General features: G+C 56.8%; 2 protein-coding genes across 2 annotated transcripts in view; one reads left to right on the top strand and one right to left on the bottom strand.

Moving 5' to 3' along the window:
• The window catches only part of PGS1 (phosphatidylglycerophosphate synthase 1), a 70,037-nt gene that overhangs the window by 10,536 nt on the left and 46,296 nt on the right, over positions 1-13,205 (bottom strand). The window lies entirely within an intron of this gene.
• DNAH17 (dynein axonemal heavy chain 17) overlaps positions 1-13,205 on the top strand; it is a 98,537-nt gene that overhangs the window by 74,900 nt on the left and 10,432 nt on the right. Inside the window, exons 62-73 of the mRNA XM_055575270.1 lie at positions 2,210-2,417; positions 2,637-2,752; positions 3,544-3,736; positions 4,018-4,253; positions 4,890-5,012; positions 6,533-6,737; positions 7,249-7,413; positions 8,040-8,180; positions 8,411-8,581; positions 8,983-9,105; positions 9,620-9,813; positions 12,515-12,663. Of these exons, the coding sequence (XP_055431245.1) occupies positions 2,210-2,417; positions 2,637-2,752; positions 3,544-3,736; positions 4,018-4,253; positions 4,890-5,012; positions 6,533-6,737; positions 7,249-7,413; positions 8,040-8,180; positions 8,411-8,581; positions 8,983-9,105; positions 9,620-9,813; positions 12,515-12,663 (2,024 nt within the window). The remainder of the gene's footprint in view (positions 1-2,209; positions 2,418-2,636; positions 2,753-3,543; positions 3,737-4,017; positions 4,254-4,889; positions 5,013-6,532; positions 6,738-7,248; positions 7,414-8,039; positions 8,181-8,410; positions 8,582-8,982; positions 9,106-9,619; positions 9,814-12,514; positions 12,664-13,205) is intronic.

Below are 13,205 nucleotides of genomic sequence, written 5' to 3'. Positions count from 1 at the left end.
GGGTGGATCGGAGGGTGGGGTCGGAGGGGTGGTCTACCCACCCCCTTGGTGGTGCTGTGTGCAGGGATCACGCACAGGACCCTGCTTTTGCTCCTGGCACTTTAGAAGTAGCAGTGAGTTTTAGCCTTTTTGTATCTTGTTCATAATTTGTCCCAGCTGTGCACGCATGTAGTTATTTTTAGTCCCTTATAGTTTCTTTGCATTTGTAGCTCAAGGAGACACGTGTCCAGGTGCAGTCTCTGCAGCCAAGGGCCCCAGGTCCTAGTCCGTCTTGAGGTGGGACTTGGAAAGGATATGTAGAGTGGGCACTTCCACATCTTGCCCCGTAAATCCACTAACACCAGCATTGGTGAGCACTGCACCTGTGAGCAGGCTTCCCAGGCAGCACTAGTGGCAAAGAGCCCACCTGCCCGTGCAGGAGACGGAAAAGACACAGGTTCGATCCTTGGGTCAGGAATATCCCGTGGAGGAGGGCACGGCAATCCACTCCAGTACTCTTGCCTGGAGAATCCCATGGACAGAGGAGCCTGGGGGCGACAGTCCACGGGGTCACAAACAGTCGGATACGACTGAAGTGACTTAGCACGCACGCACTAGTGAGCACTCTGTGCCTAGCCATCCCCCCCAACCCAATTTCAGGGCCAAGCTGACCTGACCCCAAGCGAGAAAGGGAGGCCTTCCCATGACCCCAGTGAGCCCAGGTGAGACCCCAGCCTCTCGGTTCCATCTGTATCAGAAGAGAGCTGGACGAATGAAAAGCATTTGATGACTAAGGACTAGTGTGAAGTTCAAGAGAAACACTTCCATACTCGCCTCCAGGAGGTGGTCTGTGTTAACATTTGGCATGTTTCCTTTCAGTCTTTTTTCTAAAGATTCCCCCCTGGTAGTTGAAAGAATACTGTGTATATGCAATTATCTGTTCTGCTTTTTATTTTTTTACTTAACATTGCAGGAGAAAAAAATCTTTTCCCTATCTTGTCAAAACACTTGATCTGTTTCTTTTTTTTTTTAACCACAGATGAATTGTAATTTACTTAACTATACCTGCGCTGTTGAGGGTCTAGGCTGTCTCCGCTTCTGCCATCATAAATAGTGCCATGATACATGTCTTCACCCAGCAAACTTCGCAACTGCCACCTCCCCATGCTGTCTGGAGTGTGCTTAACAGATGCAGACCCACCGCCTAAACAGAGTGTAAAAAATGCCAGATAGAGGAGGTGACGGGCTGTGTTCCCCACCTAAACTCAAATCACACTTCAGTTACGATTTTTGAATCATCCATTCAGAATTCCTTCTGCAGACAGCTCAGTCCGTTAACGCTCAATGATGTCGCCATTATTTTTAAAACACTAGTTTCTAGAGCTTCTTAGCTGCATCTGCGGGCACTGTTCCTCATCACTTTTGTAAGATAACACCTTAACGTCACCTCTTTGAAGTCTCACTTGTATGTAGAGCCTTAGCCTCACCGGTGATGCTGGAAAACTGGGCACTGGTTCCAACACTTCCTGTGGGCATAAGTCTGGGAAAGTTGCCATCCCCCGAACACCAGTTTGCTTGCTGAGGGCCTGAGTGGTTGCAGAATGAAAGTGAGACCAGCTATAGAAGCAGCAGGGAACAGAGAGTTAAGGCGGGGAGTGGGGGGTGGAGGGAAGCAGCTTTTCTTCATCTTGAAATCACTACTCCTTTTCCCTTTCACAGGCTTCCCTGATAGCTCAGTTGGTAAAGAATCCGCCTCCAATGCAGGAGACCCTGGTTCAATTCCTGGACCGGGAAGGTCCACTGCAGAAGGGATAGGCTACCCACTCCAGTATTCTTGGGCTTCCCTTGTGGCTCAGCTGGTGAAGAGTCTGCCTGCAGTGTGGGAGACCTGGGTTCAATCCTTGGCTTGGCACGGGAAAGGCTACCCACTCCAGTATTCTGGCCTGGAGAATTCCATGGACTGTACAGTCCATGGGATCGCAAAGAGTCGGACATGACTGAGCAACTTTCACTTTTTTTCCCTTTCATACCCTTAATTCCACTCCAGAGTTCTGAGTTTCGGTCTTGTCTTCTTTCTGTGATCATTAAGACACCAGAATATAGTAAGTTAAATGTTCTGCTCCTCCTATGGCTCATAATGGGCACCGGAGTCGCAGACAGATGCGGAGCTGGAGGCAGGTGCAGGGTGGCGGGAGCCTGTGTCCCCAGCCTGCTGTCGCTCACTCCCCAGGCCCTACCAAGGCAACCCGACCTTCGACCCCGAGTTCATCCGCTCCAAGTCCACAGCTGCCGCGGGCCTGTGCTCTTGGTGCATCAACATCGTCCGCTTCTACGAAGTCTACTGCGACGTGGCCCCCAAGAGGCAGGCCCTGGAGGAGGCCAACGCCGAGCTGGCCGAGGCCCAGGAGAAGCTCTCCCGCATCAAGAACAAGATTGCCGTGAGTGCAGCCCGCGGGCGCGGCCGGCCACCATCTCCACCTGAGAATTACTGAGCATCTGATGTGGGGCCCGGAACACCCTGGAGGCCACCTGCCTCGGCCGTGCTTGTGGCCCTCAGGCCCCTCAGGGATCTCAGCCCTCCCAGGGCTCAGCTGCTTCTACTTCCGGGAAAGCCAGGGGCATCCCGATTTCAAGGCCTTCCCACCTTGTCTTTCCAGGAACTCAACGCCAACCTGAGCAACCTGACGTCGGCATTTGAGAAAGCAACGGCCGAGAAGATCAAGTGCCAGCAGGAGGCTGATGCCACCAATAGGGTGATCTCGCTGGCTAACAGGTACCTTGCCCCCGCACCCCATCACAAGACCCGTCCTGTCCTCAGACCCACCACCCCCAAAAGGGATGAGCCCACAGAACGGCCTCTGGTGGGATAAGCCCCGGGTGCAGCCCCCACTTTCTGAGCGCAGAGAGTCGTGAGGATTAACCCTTGGAGGTCCCCAGGCTGCCTACCTGGCCTCCGGTGGGATGTGGACTCACCTCTGCTGGGACAGTCAAAGGTGGTCTTTCAGTCACTGGGAGGAAGGGCTGCTCAGGTGATGCCAGAGACACACCTCCATGAGCCTAATTGGGCATCTGTACTTCTGCAAACCTGGCCCTGCTCTTGGACGCTGGGTGTGCCGTTCAGGGTTGAGGACCAGCCCTTGGGCTAGTGGCCTGAGAAGCACGAGGCACAGCCTGGAGTCCTCACCCCACTTGGGGCCAGGTGGCCACCACCGGACTGGCTGGTGCCCAAAGCGTGTGCTCAGCTGTGTCCAGGCAGCAGCCTCAGCGGTCAGGTCATGTGGTCAGATAGCATTGGAGTGCATGTGAGGTCAGCACCCTGGGGAAGGAAGCTCAGCATCCCCAACCACCCCAGAAAGCATTAGTTTTGCTTCTCTGAAGCGTTTTCTCCCCCAAACTCCCCACAAAGCACATTGGCTCCTGAACCACTGAGCAAAGGAAGGCTTTGAAGCCACGAGGTCCGTGGTACAGATGGAGGCACAGCTTTCCCGGCCCTCCAGCCTGCCCTCCCTCCTGCCAGGAGCACGGGCTCCTCTCTCATCCACTGACCCCCGGCCCCCACCTCAGGCTAGTGGGAGGACTGGCGTCAGAAAACGTCCGCTGGGCCGAGTCGGTGGAGAGCTTCAAAGGCCAGGGCATCACACTCTGTGGCGACGTCCTGCTGATCTCTGCCTTCGTCTCTTACGTGGGCTACTTCACCAAGAAGTACCGCAACGAGCTGATGGAGAGGTTTTGGATCCCTTACATAAACCATTTAAAGGTAAGAGGTCCCGTGGTGTTCATCACTCAGGATGTCTGGGGAGGTCCGTGGGGGAGGGGAGGGCAGAACCAGCCAGGTCTCACCGTCACTCCTGCGATGAACAAGGCAGAGGCTGTAGGGTAGCCAGGGTGCAGAGGGTGGCCTGGCGCAGACAATGCTGACATCCTTTCTGGCCAGGTCCCAAGCTGCTGCGAGCGGCTATCTGCCCCGTGGCCCAAGTGTTAGTCAGAGAGCCGCTTCTGCCTGAGCAGTGAGTCAGGCCACACCGCCCCCCTCGGCAGGTCCCGATCCCGATCACGAAGGGTCTGGACCCCTTGACCCTGCTGACCGACGACGCAGATGTGGCCACCTGGAACAACCAGGGGCTCCCCAGCGACCGCATGTCCACGGAGAACGCCACCATCCTGTGCAACACGGAGCGCTGGCCCCTCATCGTGGATGCCCAGCTGCAGGGCATCAAGTGGATCAAAAACAAATACGGCAGCGAGCTGAAGGCCATCCGCCTGGGACAGAAGAGGTGCGCGGTCACCGAGGTGGGCGGGGTGGGGGCTCCAGAGGCGGTGCCAACCCGTTAGCTCGGCCAGAAGTCTGCAAAGCCCACTCAGAGGCTTTCACTTGTTAAATGAATGGACGGGTCTTTGGAAACAAACACTGGCCCACGGGGGCGTGGATTTTCTTAGTTCTTAGACCCCGGGGAATAGCACCAACAGTGAAGAATCGAACTCGCTGCTCCTCTCTCCCCATTCGCTGCCGCTCCTGCAGGGGCAGCGCTAACACCTCGACCCCCGCCTGTGGTGGTCGTGCCTGCTCGCTGGCTGGCTGGGAGGCTGCGGCCGGTCGTCTTGCCATCTCTTCTCATAGATGGGAAGCAGTGCCCATAACACAACTGCTGGAGAGCCTTCCCAGGGTGCGGGGCAGTGAGAGGAAACGCAGATGTGGAACATTTAGCTCTGCAGCCACAAAGCAGTTCCATGTTCAAACCTCTCCACCTGGGGGTGATTCACACAGAGAGCCCTGTGCTCCCCTCCGGAAGGACCCTTTGGGGGAGGAACGAACTACTGGCCCTTCAGTCATCTTTCCTGTCCCTCCTGGGGCACGCAATTGCGTGGTCACCGGGCCCCTAGGCCCTCACAACCTGATGCTGTGCCCACAGCTACCTGGACATCATCGAGCAGGCTATCTCAGAAGGGGACACCTTGCTCATCGAGAACATTGGCGAGACCATCGACCCAGTTCTGGACCCCCTGCTGGGCAGGAACACGATCAAAAAGGGAAAGTGAGTGACAGGTTCCCCGACGTGATGGTCCTCAGCGCCGAGGTCTGGCCTCCAGACGGAGAGGGAGGGCAGGGCCTCTCCTTTCCTTGGAGCCGCAGGGGCTTCAGCACAACGCCGATGGGCGTGAGCGGAGAAGGCCCCTGGGAGGGGCCGCCGGGAGATCAGTGGTGAGTCCACATCCCAGTTAGGGAGGAAGACCTACACCAACACGGCACCAGCGATCGCCTGCAGACGGCCGTCCTTCATGGTCATCTTTTCTCCTGTTTTCGTGCATTTTGCAAATCTTGAACCAGTATTACTATTTCTTCCTATTTAGCTGAGATTCATACAACGTAAGTTAACCAAAAGTAACCAATCCAGCGGCATTCAGGACATTCACGCCTGGTTTCTCTGAGTATCTTTTCAAGCTGTAGTAAGCATGCATACTTCGTTCTTTTTACAGCTGAATAATATTCCATCCTGTGGATCTACCACATTGTGTTTATCCATTCATTGGTTGATGCACTGAGCTTATGTTACTTTTCTAACATAAAAACGTAAATCAGCTTTAAAAATGTAAAGGTCGGAGTCGACCTGAGCCGCCTATAATTGCAGGGGTATGGGCAGAAGCCCAGAATAGAGATGACAAATGTGCTGATATGCTAGATTCTGAGGAAGGCCTGGCCTGAGTGGTGATACCCAGGGGTGAAATTACAGGCCCCCCCAAAAGTGAGCTCAGCCAGAAATGGGGTAGCAGAGGGGAGAGCCAGAGAGAAGCAGCCCCCACCAAGGACGAGCCAGCCCACATTCCTGGCTGCTCATCAGATTCACCCAGGAAGCTCCTGGATGTCCTGGTGTTCTGAATTTGGGGGCCAGTGTCTTTCTGACGTTAATGGCCTTGGGGGGGCAGCCCAGGCCTGAGTGTTTCTTCAGAGGCTCCCACATGAGTAAGACATGCAGCCAGGGCTGAGTGAACTCTCCTATTAGACCAGAACAGACCAGCCAGAGAAAGAGCAGGTACTTTCTCTAGAAAGGCCGGTGGCACCCCAAGAAGGAAAGGTCTACTGTTTTCTTTTTTCCCAAGTTTCAGATTATTCATCAGGGTGAGCCCCGACACAATACACCATGATTTTATGCGTTTGTTTTTTTAGTAAAATTTTTTTCCTTTTGTTATTTTGGCTGCATCGGATCTTAGTTGAGGCTTGAGGGCTTAACTCTCCCTCGGCAGGTGGGATCTTAGTTCTCCTACCAGGGATCGAACCCGCATTCCCTGCTTTGGAAGGCCGATTCTTAACCCCTGGACCACCAGGAGGTCCCAATTTCATGTACATTAGAGGGAAATGGTTTCCTGGTTAAGTGGGAAATTGTGTAGATGGCTTCTGGAAGACCTTCATTCTAAGCAGCTTTATAGTGAAACATTTCATTTAGAAGTCCAGACTGTCCTCCCAGGCTGGCGGGAGTCCCAAGGGAGTCTGTGCTGCTGTCCCGAGGTCACTGGAGGTTGGGGGGGCCCTCCTAATACCTCCCTCCACGGACCACAGGTACATTAAGATCGGCGACAAGGAGGTGGAGTACCACCCCAACTTCCGTCTGATCTTGCACACCAAGTACTTCAACCCCCACTACAAGCCCGAGATGCAGGCCCAGTGCACCCTGATCAACTTCCTAGTCACCAGGGACGGGCTGGAGGACCAGCTCTTGGCCGCTGTGGTGGCGAAGGAGCGCCCAGACCTGGAGCAGCTAAAGGTGTGATGGGATGGGAGGAGCAGGGCGGGCGGCGGCTCGGACCGAGGGGGCAGGTCTCCAAGACCCACACGTCCGGTGACTCTGAAGGGGCCCCCGCTTGTCACACCGAGTGTGCTTTGTACAACAAAATGAGTCACTCCTCCTCCCCAGCTACCCCCAAACCTGATTCTAAATCAAGTGACAACTTCACTGAGAGAACAGGAGTCCACAGCAGTGCCCCGGACGCCCAAAAGCACTGAACTTCTGACCCACAAGAATGTCTCTGCCACCAGCCCCAGTGTACCAGTCCCCTCCTGGGCTGTCTGAGCCACACCCATGGGCTCTCAGGGGTCCCCGGCCCCCACATCTCCCACTGTGGTTCCCACACCCTTGCTGACTGCTCATGACAGGCAGCTGCAGGGGCCTCGGCTAAGCTGTTGAGAGGCTCTGAACCCCCAAGCGCCCCCAAGATGGGGAGGCCAGGCTGTGCCAGCAATTGAGTTCCCTTCCCGGGTCTCTGCCCCTCTCGCAGGCGAATCTCACCAAGTCCCAGAATGAATTTAAGATTGTTCTGAAAGAGCTGGAAGATTCTCTGCTGGCCCGGCTGTCGGCCGCATCAGGGAACTTTCTGGGAGACACTGCCTTAGTGGAGAACCTGGAGACCACCAAACATACGGCCAGTGAGATTGAGGAGAAGGTAAGAAACCGTCTCGGGGACCCACCCCCTCATACCCCCAGCCATAGCACACAGCGGGCATGGCAGGTGGGCCGATGGTCATTGAGAAGAGAAGCCACAGCCTCACCGGGGCCCCAGGACAGGGTGGGGGGCACGGATGCCCACCAGGCACGTCATCTTCATCTGCTGATGGGCATTCAGGTCATTTCCGTGTCGTGACTATTGTGAATAGTGTTGCTATAAACACAGGGGTGAATGCATGTTTTTGAATTATGGTTTGTCCAGTTATATGCCCAGGAGTGGGATTCCCGATCATATGGTAGTTCTCTTTCAAGTTTTTTGAGGAATCTCCGTACTGATTTCCATCGCGGCTGCACCAACTTACATTTCTACCAACAGTGGGAGCAGCAAAGGTTTCCCTTTGTTCCACATCCTCTCCAGGACTTGTAGGCTAAATTTTTAATGAAGGCCATCCTGTGTGGTGTGAGGTGACACTTCATTGTAGTTTTGATGTGTATTTTTTTTCTAACAGTCAAACGGTGAGCATATTTCCATGTGCCTCTAGGCGATCTGCCTGTCTTCTTTGGAGAAAGTCTACTTAGGTCTTCCGCCCTAAGTGACTTTGGTTTGTGACTGCTTGTTTCAAGGTGCAAGAGGCAAAAATCACAGAAGTTAAAATCAACGAGGCGAGAGAGAACTACCGGCCGGCCGCGGCGAGGGCGTCCCTGCTGTACTTCATCCTGAACGACCTCAACAAGATCAACCCCATCTACCAGTTCTCACTCAAGGTGCGGCTGCCTCCGGGCCCGGGGCTGCGGCCCTCGGGGTCCGGGATGCAGGTGGCCATGAGGGGCGGGAGCCGGGGCGCCAGGTCTGACCAGCACCAGCCCAGGGAGTGAGGGTCCGAGCAGTGCCCCCAGACCCCGAACCCCAACAGAAACCAACCAGAGCCTGCATGGGCGGCATGGAACAGGCTCAGGGGCCGTCCCCAAGCCCCTGCCTCTGGTGACACCCCCAGGCCTTCAACGTGGTGTTCGAGAAGGCCATCCTGAAGACCACCCCCGCCGACGAGGTCAAACAGCGCGTGATCAACCTGACGGATGAGATTACCTACTCGGTGTTCATGTACACGGCCCGTGGGCTCTTCGAGCGCGACAAGCTCATCTTCCTCGCACAGGTGGCGTTTCAGGTAACGTCCAACCTCGGTGCCCTGGGACCCGGACACGAGGAACCCCCAGGGGCAAGGTGGGGGGGTGCGGGGGGCACTTCGGGGGTGCTGGAGATGCAGAGCCTCAGGCTCCGACTCAGACCCAGTGGCTCCAAGCCCACACTTTAACACCATTCCTGGTGGCCAGTGGGTTTGAGGCACTGCTGTGGGACACCCCTGAGTTCATCCCAGGGAAAGAGCCCTGATGGGAGCCATCGAAGCGGAGGGAAAAACCCAAGCGAACTTTTTGGCCAACCCAATAAAAACAAATGAGGGGCTGGTCAGTGTTTCCCCTGCAAGTTGGGGGGCGTGCGCCCCTGTCCGCCCACCCCCCCACCCTCCACACAGCTGCGGCACAACAGCTAAGCCAGCCCCCCCGTCAGGTCTTGTCCATGAAGAAGGAGCTGAACCCGGTGGAGCTGGACTTCCTCCTTCGGTTCCCATTCAAGGCCGGGGTTGTGTCGCCCGTGGACTTCCTGCAGCACCAGGGCTGGGGTGGCATCAAGGTTGGTCTCAGACCCTGAACACTGCGTTCTCTCCCTGCCTCGCTCTCTTTCCTGCCCAGCCCGAGTGTGTTTACTAGACGCTCAGAGCTGGATGTTTAGGAGAATGGGGAAGGACTGGGGAGTGATGGGCTGCCTGCCAGCTCACGGGGACCCTGCCGTCCTACTGGGTCACAGCAGGTCCATCATCACACCCCTGCAGGTGGCAAACTGATCCCCCTACTCACCTCCAGGCAAGTGTGCAAAATGTCAAGGTCTGAGTCAAAAAGACCAGAGGAAGGTGGTCCCCTGGGATGAGCAGGCCCCCCCCAACATTCCAAAGCCCCCCCATCCAGCAAAGCAGCCGAGAGTCACATCCCTAGATCAGATTCCTCCTCCTTCATCCCAGCGCTTTCTCTGGTTTGCCTCCAGCCCCCAGCAGCTCATCATTTGATCGGTCAGGCATCTCCCAGAGCCTAGGGGCAGGGTGCCCTCCTGGGACAGACAGGGGAGAGCTGAAAGTGTGGTCTGCCCCCAGGCCCTCTCGGAGATGGATGAGTTCAAGAACCTAGACAACGACATCGAGGGGTCTGCCAAGCGGTGGAAGAAGCTGGTGGAGTCGGAAGCCCCAGAAAAGGAGATCTTCCCCAAGGAGTGGAAGAACAAGACGGCGCTGCAGAAGCTGTGCATGGTGCGGTGCATGCGGCCTGACCGCATGACCTACGCCGTCAAGTGAGCGCCCTGCCCCGGGCCCCTGCCACTCCCACCCCGCCCACCGATCCCTGTGCTGAGCTCTCGGAGCACTGGGGTCTCCAAAGGTGGCCCATGGGACTCCCCGCCTCCCCCGACGCTGGGCGAGAATGCCCTGAGCTAAGTGACAGGAAGACAAGACTCCCTGGGTCTGCTGCCAAGATTGAAAAAAAAAGGCCTGGGTGCTAACGACCTGCACGACCACACGGGGTCCTTGTAGGATGCCGTGGGGGGGGAAGTGGCAGAACCATCAGTATCGGAGGACATGCGTGGCCGCAGTGACCGGACTTCAAGTAAATCTTTTATTTTTACGGCTCATTTGCAAAGGGAACAGTTCTGATTTCGTGAGCAACCTCCCTGGACCTGAACCACCTCCAGGACTGGAAACGTAACCATCAAGTTTCAGCTCCTGGCTCCTTTCACTCCCCAGAGCACAGAAAGACTCCAGGAATAGCAACCGCTGTAACATACGCACACCAACCCGGGCAGACCACTGTGGTGTCGTGGGGAAAGGAGGAACCAAAGCAGGCCCCGTTCTCTTGGAGAGGCTTCTTGGTTTTCCACTTGTCCCAGTGGCCTGAAAGCTACCAGATTTCCCAAAAGACGCCCACGTCCCTCGTAGAATTCCCCTCTGACAAAGCAAAGGCCTGACTCACCCACTGGTTGCTCACGGACGAGTTCATTTCTGTTTTGCTTTGTTTTCCTGGGACGAAAGAGGAACAGGACCCGGAGGGGTTCTGGGCGCAGGAGGAAGCAGGTAGAGGGAAGCCAGACATCACGTCACAAGGGAGAGAGCAGGACCCTCCTGGGCTCAGCGCCAGAGGAAGGATGGACAAAGTCTGAGGAAGACCAAGGGGAAGGGCACTGGCCATCCCTCGGGACGCCGCCCACCGGGAGAGCTGAGCACGTGTGGGTGTCCAGACCCACTGCCCCCAGAGCGCTCATGAGTCACCCAAGTCACACAGGAGAAAGGGCACTGGGACCATGTGGGCGACCGTGAACGCCAGGCGCTCCCATGTCATGCTCCGTGATGGAGGCGAGGAGAGCAGCTTCACCTCCCCAGTGAAACAGGGGAGCAGAGCTCAACAGCAAGGAGATCCAGGTCCAAGTCCATGGCGAATAATAACAACACACAATCGGCAAGAGCCCGGGCACCGGGCGCCAGGCGCCCCAGAGCCTCCCACCCAGGTTCACTCGGCCCTCCACCAAGCCCTGGAGCCCAGTGCCTTCCCTCCTCCCGTCCACAGGCCCCAGGAGAGTCACTCGCCCATGGCAGAAGGGGTGCTGGCATCAGGCCCCCCAAAACACCAGCCGGATCTGTACACCTGCCACCAAGCAGGCCACTGGGGGTGGCTCTGGTACCCACATGTCCACGACGCAGCGCCAGAGCAGCAGAGCCCAACCAGAACCAAGTGCCTGCTGTTCTGTGTCATCAATTCATCCGCAGAGAGTGACCATGTGGCCCAGCCACGTCAGGAGCAGCAGTGAGCTCGTGACATTCCTGCCCCGGGGTGGGACTTGCTACGTCCCAGACGTCCTTCCCGGGCAGGGATCCCCACAGTGACGTTCCAGGTCGATTTCAAAGGCAGGAGCTGAACACGACTGGAGGCCTTAAGCAGGAGCCCCCCCAGCCTGGGGTCAGCACTGAGCAGGAACCCCCCCAGCCTGGGGTTGGCACTGAGCAGGAATACCCCTCTACTGGCCTGGGGTCAGCACTGAGCAGGAACCACCCCCCGGCCTGGGGTCAGCAACGACTCGGGAGTCTGTGCAGAAGCCAGTCAAGGCCAGACTACAGGGTGGGGGTGGGTGCAATGAGAGATGTCACTCCTGCGGGAGTAGGAAGGGCCACCTGGTGCCCGCCCGCTAACTCCCTGTTGACTCCGAGGGATGCTTTGACATGACCAGGCCCACCTGAGGGTCTTCACGATGCTCAGAGCCTCAGGTCGCTGACCCCTTGGGAGTCATCTCTTAAGGAGGCTGCCGTCCTTTCCAAGACCACACTGGACATAAGTTTAGCTCCCGTGGTTCATTCAGACAAGTGAGCTCAGCCACCTCTGGTCAAGAGGCAGGGGCAGAGAGCTGAGATGCCCAGGGTCACCCTAAGAGGGACCTCGACTGACCCCAGCCTTGTCAGGGTCAACACAGAACCTGGGGCTTGGAAGAGAGAGGTGCTTATGTGAAGAGAATTTGGGGTTTTTCTGTGACTTGCCTGAAGGTGCATGTTTTATGGTCCTTGGAGCTCATCGAGGCGGCTCTAATGTACATGTCCTTCCTCCGCGGGCCTCTGGGAGATCACCAGGACCCGTAGATGGGTCTGGGTCCTGCTCCTTGTTGCTGCCTGGGTCTGGAGAGCGGACAGGAAGTGTGCAAGAAGCAAGAAGTCTCTAGGGACAGGCCTCTTCCTTGGGAGCAGAGGTGTGGTCACCTGGACGCCGTGGCACCTTGAGTCCCGTCCTGGCTGGCCCTGCACACCTTTGAAAGTGGGGGCGAAAGCCTCTCACCTGTCCACGTGCAGGTGGACGGGAGCCAAGGGCGCCCCAAGCAAACACCACACATGGCCTCCCTGCTTACAGGAGGCGTCGGCAGAAACTGGCTTTCCACCTGGAGACCCTTCTCTGCCTCAGAAAGTCCCCCAGGGAAACAGGCCCTCCCCTTCGGGTCTGACCGAGTGTTGTCCCCTCAGGAACTTTGTGGAGGAGAAGATGGGCAGCAAGTTCGTGGAGGGCCGGAGCGTCGAGTTCTCCAAGTCCTACGAGGAAAGCAGCCCCTCCACCCCCATCTTCTTCATCCTTTCCCCAGGGGTCGACCCCCTGAAGGACGTGGAAGCCCTGGGTAAGTGTGGCCAGCAAGAGGAGGCATCACAGGTCCAAAGCATGGAGAGAGACCCCTCCACTCCCAGCAGCAGGGCAAGTGCCTGACATGCAGCAAGGAATGCTGCCAGGGTCCTGTGTGCCGCTGGTGGGGCTGCGAGGGGGTGGAAAGACGGCAGGTGGTCCCTCCCTAAGTCACACACAGAACTGCCGGACGGCCTGGCACGCCCACTCCCGGGGACATTCCCAAACACACACTTCACAGGGACCGGCTCTCATAGCGGTCAGAAGGCAGATCTTCTGGCCCACAGGCCCACCAGCTGATGAATGGCTGATCCTACGGAGGCGAATCCATGAAAGGCTCCGTGGAGACACAGACATAAACAACAGATTTATGCACATGGGGAGAGGGGAGGAGAGGCTGAGATGTATGGACAGAGTGACATGGAAACTTGCATTACCATATGTAAAGAAGCCAACAGGAACTTGCTGTCTGTCTCAGGAAACTCAAACAGGGGCTCTGTATCAACCTAGAGGAGTGGGATGGCAGGGAGCTGAGAGGGG

The sequence above is a fragment of the Bubalus kerabau genome, chromosome 4 (genome assembly GCF_029407905.1).
Source record: "Bubalus kerabau isolate K-KA32 ecotype Philippines breed swamp buffalo chromosome 4, PCC_UOA_SB_1v2, whole genome shotgun sequence".
NCBI classification, from domain to species: domain Eukaryota; kingdom Metazoa; phylum Chordata; class Mammalia; order Artiodactyla; family Bovidae; genus Bubalus; species Bubalus kerabau.
This window is presented reverse-complemented; position numbering and strand designations above follow the sequence as displayed.